General features: G+C 47.3%; 1 protein-coding gene across 1 annotated transcript; it reads right to left on the bottom strand.

Annotated features, from left to right (window-relative positions):
• Positions 1-4,068: 4,068 nt before the first annotated feature.
• LOC129473119 (ferritin heavy chain-like) lies at positions 4,069-4,975 on the bottom strand. Its single transcript, XM_063632330.1, has one exon. It carries the CDS (start codon positions 4,794-4,796, stop codon positions 4,245-4,247), a length of 552 nt encoding a protein of 183 aa, XP_063488400.1. The 5' UTR covers positions 4,797-4,975; the 3' UTR covers positions 4,069-4,244.
• Positions 4,976-8,309: the final 3,334 nt, after the last annotated feature.

The following is an 8,309-nucleotide window of genomic DNA, read 5'->3' as shown; positions in this document are numbered from 1 at the left end:
ATAATAATAAATAAATTTTAAAAAAAGAAACGTCTGAGACTGGGGCGGGGCATGGTGGCTCACACCTGTAATCCCAGCACTTTGAGAGGCTGAGGTGGGTGGATTATGAGTTCAAGAGATTGAGACCATCCTGGCCAACATGGTGAAACCCTGTCTCTACTAAAAATACAAAAACAATTAGGTGGGCTTGGTGACATATGCCTGTAGTCCCAGCTAAGCTACTCGAGAGGCTGAGGCAGTAGAATCACTTGAACCAGGGAGGCAGGGGTTGCAGTGAGCAGAGATGGCACCACTGCACTGCAGCCTGGCGACAGAGAGAGACTACGTCTCAAAAAAAATAATTGTCTGAAACTGGGTAATTTATGAAGAAAAGAGATTTAATTGGCTCACAGTTCTGCAGGCTGTACAGGAAGTGTGATTCTGTCATCTGCTTGGCTTCTGGGGAGGCCTCAGGGAGCTTACAATCATGATGGAAGGCAAAGGGGAAGCAGGCACATCTTATGTGACTGGAGCAGGAGGAAGAGAGAGAGGGGGAGGTGCCACACACTATTAAACAACCAGATCTTGTGAGAACTCACTCGCGATATAGTACCAAGCAGGGATGGTGTTAAACCATGAGAAACTGGCTCCATGATACAATCACCTCTCTCCAGGCCCCACGTTTGGCATTGGGGATTACATTTCCACATGAGATTTGGGTAGGGACACAGATCCAAACCATATGATATACCATAAACCATAGAGCAATGATTAAAACTCCAAACTAAACCAAGCAAAAATAGTTATATGTAAAAGGCCAATAAAGAAGATTAAATGAAATAAAAATACTCAACAAATTCAAAAGAAGTCAGAGAAAGAGGAAAAGGAGAACAAACTACAGATGGGACAAATAGAAAGCAAACAGGAAGATGACCAATTAAAACCAAACTCTCCGGCATTCCACCAGTTGAGTGTGATTATTTAGCAACTCTCTGCCTCCGACAACAATACCTGTCACACAAGGTTGTCATCAGAGCTTGCCACATGTGATATGGAAAGTCTGCTGTTCACAGACCTGCAATCATTACACATTAGCTCCTATTGTTGGTAGCAGAGACCCAGGTCTCTGTGTTGGTCATGCTGAGAGCTCCCTTCTCATTGCTGTTTCCCTCCTCCTTTCATCCCTTTCTGTACTTCCACGACCCACACCATCTGGTTGGAGAAGATTCTCACCTCCCGGTCTGCAAATGTTCAAAGTCCATGAATCAAATAGCCAACAAATGTATTTCTGTACGTTTATCTGCTACCCAGGGATCCAGGAGAAATGCTTTCCTTCCTGCAAGAAGTCCGTGGCTGCTGATGCCAAGAATGTGCTTGCTCTGTCCTCTCCTCTTTTCTGATCTGCATATTCTCAACTGCCCTGCACTTCTGTTAAGACTTTACACAGGGACAACTATGAGTTTTTGTAAGAAGATGAGAAGTCACCACTGTGGGAACCATCCATTAGACATTCCAATATTGCTGCAGACATGGACTCTAGCATGTTCTCTTCTTCTCTGACACCCACCCTTCCCCCATCGGCCACAGCAACTTGGGTTTGCTCTTCAGATATGGCAATGCCTACCTCTGGGGAACTGTGGCTTGCTTTATACCCTATCCAATAACACAGTGTGTCCTTATACAAAGTAGGTGTTCAATATAAATCTGTTGAAGGGACTTCATCACAGTTAAATCTGTAGAGAGTTCAGCAGGTAAGTGAGTTGCTCAAGATGGTCTGAGGCTGTCTTATTCCATTTGGGCTGCTGTAACAAAATAGCTTAACCTAGGGGGCTTATAAGCAGCAGAAATTTGTGTCTCATAGGTCTGCATGCTGGCAAGTAGAAGGTTAAGGTAGTGGCAGATTGGGTGTCTGTTGAGGGCCTGTTCCTTATAGAGGGCACCTCCTAGGTCTGTCCTCACATGGTGGAAGGAGAGAACAAGCTCCCTTGACTCCCTTTTACAAGGCCACTAATCCCATTCATGGGGTCTTTGCTTTCATGATGAAATCACTTCCTAAAGACTTTGCCTCCTAATTCAAACCTAACCTATCAGGGGTTAGGTTTCAACACACGGATTTTAGGGGCTCACAAACCTTGACTCTAGAAGAGACATAGCTGGACCTGGGTCTGGGACCGTCTGGGTCCAGCTCCATTATGACACTCACACTGCACATGGTCTCCCACATGATGTAATTCTGCTCTGTGACATTGTGGCCATGAGGCAGGGATGCAGTAGAGGCCTCTGCAGACATGGCTTGTTCTTGGGACGTCCGCCTGGCTTTGTGCTGCAGGCCTGGAAGAATCCACCAGCTAACCACTCTCATGCCTGACTCAGGTTCGTGGGTCCCTCCAGGCACATGTCAGATAGCCCACTCAATTTTTTACTTGCCCCACCTCCCTGGGTTCCCTTCTGAACTCAGGGACCATGGAGGGAGCTGGGAGTCTCTGTTTTTAGTTCAAGCTCTTGTCTCCTGTTTGGGAACAATGCCCAGGCAAGGGAATCTCTTTCCTACTGTTTTCTAAGACCATCAGTGGCTTCCTCCAAACTCTTCACCCACTCCCTCCACTAATCCCTTCTCCCTCAGGGACACAGGGCAGCTGAGACACAGGGCACAAGCCCCCTCCTGTGTGAAGACCCTGCCACAGGGTGGCTCTTTGGTTTTCTGCGGGTATCCAGAGAAGAGGCTAATGGTGAATGCACTCCAGAATCCAGGAGCACTGGCGATTTTCCCTCCTTAGCTCAGAGAGCATTCCCACAGATACCCCTCGCCCCACCCCGGGCTCCCTGAATCCATACCATAAAATATATGTCAGTTTGTTCAACTAAGAACCCTGCTGAGTATTTAATCCTTATTTAAAGATGATGTTTATTTTATTTTGGAGTTTAAATTAATCAGCCTCAGGATACAGAATTAGATAAGGCCGGGATTTAGCTCCCCTGCAATGATTCGTTTCACATCAAGCCTTCTTAACTCTTTGGCTGCAGCGGGGAAGCGCCTGTATCTTTCTCTGCAGAGTTGCCTAGGGCTGGCCAGGTGAGCAGATATGCTCCCTCCTCCCCATCCTGCCAGCCAGAGCACGGTGTGTGCTTATGATGCAGGGAGTTAGAATACTAGCCTTTCCAGCACAACAGACATAAATCCTCACACAGGGAAATAGAGATAATATGCAAGTAGGAAAAAAAGAAAGAAGATGCAGTCTTGAATTCTGCTACCTAAAGATAACCATTGTTACCATGTAGACAAGCTTCCTTTCATGCTGTGTCGTTTAAAAAATATGGCTCAATATTGTAAACACACAGGACTATGTAGAGTATAATGATATCAAACTTTCATGTACCTCCCAGTTAAAATTCAAACGTACTAGCTTTTGGATTCATTTGCTCCAGAGTTTAAGGGAAGAAAACTACAGATTCAGCCATAATGTTCACGCTGACGCTCGAGTTATATTTCCCTTTTCTAGTCCAGTTACTGCCTCCCTCCCCACTATTCTGAAGTCAATGTCTGTCTTCCCATCCATGTTTAATACCTAGTGTGGATGTCCATGAAGAATGGATAGTGTTTTTTGGTCTGTTTTTGCAATTTTATACAAATAGCAGTCCATACATACTCTCCTGAAATTTGCTTTTCCCTTCAACAATATCTTCCAGATGAATCTAGAATTCTGCCTTTCTGGTAAACAGAGGATGTGCACCACCCCTGCAACCTCCACACCAAGGTGATGCTGATGTTCTGGTCCAAGGCCTGCACGTAGCCTGGTGAGGCTTGGCGTCTTGGAAAAGGTCTGTTGTCAGCCTTTCCTAGGAAGAACAGCCAGATGACCTTGGGGCTGGAGTCCTCACAATGCCCCTCACCAGCAGTGCGCACATCCGTCTTCACTCATCTTCATCAATATTTGTTATCGCATTTTCTCATATTGTTCCTGGATTTTGCTGTGCAGTTGAACTCGTGCCTTGTGTTTCCCAGCCCTTCGGTCTCCTCCTCTGTGAATTGCTCCTGGCCCATTTGTCTGTTGGGTCTTTGGTTTCTCCTTGCTGACCTGTAAGTGCTAATTTTTTTTTTTTTTTGAGTACCAAATTTCTTTATTTGAAGGAATGGTACAAATCAAAGAACTTAAGTGGATGTTTTGGTGCAACTTATATAAAAGGTAAAGGAAACTCCAACATGCATGCACTGCCTAGGTGACCAGGGAAGTCACCCCACGGTTATGGGGAAATTAACCTGAGGCTTAGCTTTCATTATCACTGTCTCCCAGGGTGTGCTTGTCAAAGAGATATTCTGCCAAGCCAGATTCGAGTGCTCCCATCTTGCGCAAGTTGGTCACGTGGTCACCCAATTCTTTGATGGCTTTCACCTGCTCATTCAGGTAATGTGTCTCAATGAAGTCACACAAATGAGGGTCATTTTTGTCAGTGGCCAGTTTGTGCAGTCCCAGTAGTGACTGATTCACATTTTTTTCCAAATGTAATGCACACTCCATCGAATTCAACCCGCTCTCCCAGTATTCACAGTCTGGTTTCTTGATATCCTGAAGGAAGATTCGGCCACCTTGTTGGTTCTGCAGTTTCATCAGTCTCTCAGCATGTTCCCTCTCCTCATGAGATTGGTGAAGAAAGTATTTGGCAAAGTTCTTCAAAGCCACATCATCGCGGTCAAAGTAGTAAGACATGGACAGGTAAACGTAGGAGGCGTAGAGCTCCAGGTTGATCTGTCGGTTGATGGCGGCCTCTGAGTCCTGGTGGTAGTTCTGGCGCACCTGCGAGGTGGACGCCATCGTCATGGCGGCGACTAAAGAGAGGCGGCGGCGGCGGCGGTGGCTGCGCGGCGCTGGAGCGGTGGCGGAGGCCTTGGGGCAGTCCGAGGGTGCGGTGAAGAGGTGACGTAGGGCTGGCTATGGGTGGCCGGCCGCGGTGAGGGACGAGCGCCGGGTTCTGTCCAAGCACTGTTGAAGCAGGAAACACCGACGACTCTCGGCGAAGAACGTCTGGCCGCTATTTTTTTTTTTAGACGGAGTTTTGCACTTGTTTCCTAGGTGGGAGTGCAATGGCACAATCGCGGCTCACCACAACTTCTGCCTCCCGGGTTCAAGCGATTCTCCTGCCTCAGCCTCCTGAGTAGCTGGGATTACAGGTAAGTGCCACCACGCCCAGCTAATTTTGTATTTTTAGTAGAGACAGGGTTTCTCCATGTTGGTCAGACTGGTCTCGAACTCCCCACCTCAGGTGATCCACCCACCTCAGCTTCCCAAAGTGCTGGGATTACAGGCATGAGCCACCACCTCTGGCCAATTTTGATTTTAATGATCTGGATATCAATGCTTTTTGGCCAAATACCTTACAAATATGTTTTCCCTATTTGTGCACTGTATTAGTCCATTTTCACACTGCCCATAAAGACATACCCCAGACTGGGAAGAAAAAGAGGTTTAATTGGACTTACAGTCCCACATGGCTGGAGAGGCCTCAGAATCATGGTGGGAGGTGAAAGGCGCTTCTTACACGACAGTGGCTAGAGAAAAATGAGGAGCATGCAAAAGTGGAACCCCTCGATAAAACCGTCAGGTCTCATGAGACTTATTCACTACCAGGAGAACAGTATGGGGGAACCGCCCCCATGATTCCAATTATTTCCCACCAGGTCCCTCCCAAAACACAAGAGAATTATGGGAGGACAATTCAAGATGATATTTGGGTGGGGACACACAGCCAAACCATATCATGCACTGTCTTTGTCTTCTAACTTTATTCATCGCCTCTTTTGTCAGATCGAAGCTTCTACCTTTAATATGGTTGAATTTGTCAGTAATTTCTTTTATGGTTTCTGTGTTTTGTGCCATATTAAAATAAGTTTTTCTCTGCTTAGTGTCATAAAATATGTCCTCTGTTTTCTTCTAAAAATTGGGAATCTGCTTTTTACATTTTATATTTCCTTTGTTCTTTGATGCGTAAGGATGTGAGGTAGAGATCTCTATTCGTTAACTCTTGCTTTGTAACAAGCAACCCCACACACCTCAGAGGCCTATGACCATAGGCCACCATTTCTCACTCATGAGCATGGGTTGCTTGGGAGGTTTCAGCTCGAACTGTGGTGGCTGAGCTGGATCTGCTCCAAATGTCTCTGATCCTCCTGGGGTTGGGGCCTGCCAGGGTGCCTTCTTCTCATGGCAATGGCAGGAGTGTAAAGAACAAAGGGAAATGTGAAGGTCACTTATCTTACCACCCAGTCTCATAATGGGCAGACTATCACTTTACCACATCCATTGGCCAAAGTGAGTCACGTGGCCAAACCAGAAGTCAAGGGCGGGAAGTTTAATTATGAATCCCATCTCCACGTGCTATGATTTCCTGGTCTTTCAACTTCTTGAGGCTGTTATTTTATTCCCACCTCCCCAGACTGTAGAAAACACATTTTCTCCAGGATTCCTTGAGCCACCGGGCAGAATGATTGTAGTTGACAAGGACTAGATGGAACTCAAGGCTCCAGCCTCTGTGCAGTGGAAGGGTGCCATCTGTCCACTGAGGCCACTTCCTTCCCCTTGTCTCCATCTAGGGCCTCTGTCCTGCTCCAATCTCCCTGTCATTCTGCCCAGGCCTTCCAGGCATCAACCTCTTAAAGCTTCCTGGCTTTGTTCCCTCTCTTCACTTCTGTTATGTGAGGGTTTCCATCCTAATTTGGTGTAGAAGGACTGAATTGAGTCAACTCAGCCTGTCACGTCCCCACTCTCAGCACCTGGGTACCCCTGAGTGCTCAGCATGAGTGGGGTCCCCCGGTGTCTCCCTCCACAGCATGTTCTGAAGGCATAGGAGCTGGACTGATATTCGGGACAACTAAACCTTTGTTCCACTTCTGCCATGACAGCTTCATGGGCCCAGGCAAATCATGGCAGCTCTCTATGCCTCATTTTTTTATTCCTCACACAATGGAAGGACATTAACCTCAGTGCTTACCTAAGGGAGGAGAAATGATTCCCCTGCCTTCTCCTCATTTCTGCATTGGACCAATGGTGAGGAACTAATGAAGTGCATTGTGCACAGGTTAGGGTATGTAGTGGCCTGGGTCCCATCAAGAGATAGAAATCACACAGTGGTTCTAATGGGGAAGTGTAGTATAAAGGATTACAACTATGATAAAAAGAGTCACTGTAAGATATAAAGCAACTCTGTCTGGTGCCCTAGTGCAGAGGGAGGTATCCAATGAAGCACAGATTTGAAAGGGGTTCAGATGTCATAAAATGTGGTTCAGCCACCACATAAGAGACGTTTGTGGATTTGGCCAGGCTGGAGCTAGTCAGCAGCTTTTGCACAAGCACTAGGCCGGCCACTGGAGTGCAGGTGAGTGAACCGCTGGAGTGCAGGGGAGGGAGCCGGCTGTGAGCCGCTGGTGCAGGGGAGAGAGCTGGCCATGAGCAGCTGGTTCAGGGATGCATGGCAGGAGTCTGGCTGCCTTTGTAGGGCAGGAAGCCACCAGAATGCTTGAGTCCCGCAGGGTCTGGCAGAAGGAATGGCAGCTCTGTGTGGACCCTCTAGAATACAGGTCACTGTGTGCACGTTGCACAAGGGGTACAAGAGGGGGTCTGGGCAACTTTTCAGGAAGTTTCAGATCACATGAGCCCTGCTGAGTTTTAGTTTCCATGTCGAGATGTTGCAAGCCAAGGCTGCAAGGTGGCTGAGGGACCACGCCTGGGTCTGTGGTTGGGGCTTGAACATGATCAAGGCCCAGCCAGAGAGCTCCTGCCCCCTGCAGTCTCTCCATCCTCTACCTAGATGCCTGCAGAATGTTCACTTCCAGAAGATATATTGAACAGTGTTTCCCAGTTTATCACAGTGCACATATTGAAAGGTGCACTAGGAGCTGGGAGGCAATATACTGAAAACTGACACAGGAGACGCTGGCTCATAGCAACGAAGAGAAGCTGAAAAGGAGTGGGAAGGAACTAACTAACTGTAATTTTTACATCAATGATCTACATCTTTGTTTTGGTGGTTTGTGGCAACCAAATGACTATTCTTTCTACCCTCCTAGTTCAGACATAGCCTGAGACTTTTTTTTTTTTTTTGAGATGAAGTCTCACTCTGTCACTCAGGCTGGAGTGCAGTGGTGTGGTCTCGGCTCATTGTAATCTCCGCCTCCCGGGTTCAAGTGATTCTCCTGCCTCAGCTTCCAGAGTATCTGGGGATACAGGCACCCACCACCACACCTGGCAAATTTTCGTATTATTAGTAGAGATAGGGTTTCACCATGTTGGTCAGACTGGTCCTGAACTCCTGAACTCAGGTGATCTGCCCGCCTCTGC

This window comes from Symphalangus syndactylus, chromosome 23 (assembly GCF_028878055.3).
Source record: "Symphalangus syndactylus isolate Jambi chromosome 23, NHGRI_mSymSyn1-v2.1_pri, whole genome shotgun sequence".
Taxonomy (NCBI): Eukaryota; Metazoa; Chordata; class Mammalia; order Primates; family Hylobatidae; genus Symphalangus; species Symphalangus syndactylus.
Note: the sequence above shows the minus strand (reverse complement) of the source record. Positions and strands in the feature narration are given on the sequence as shown.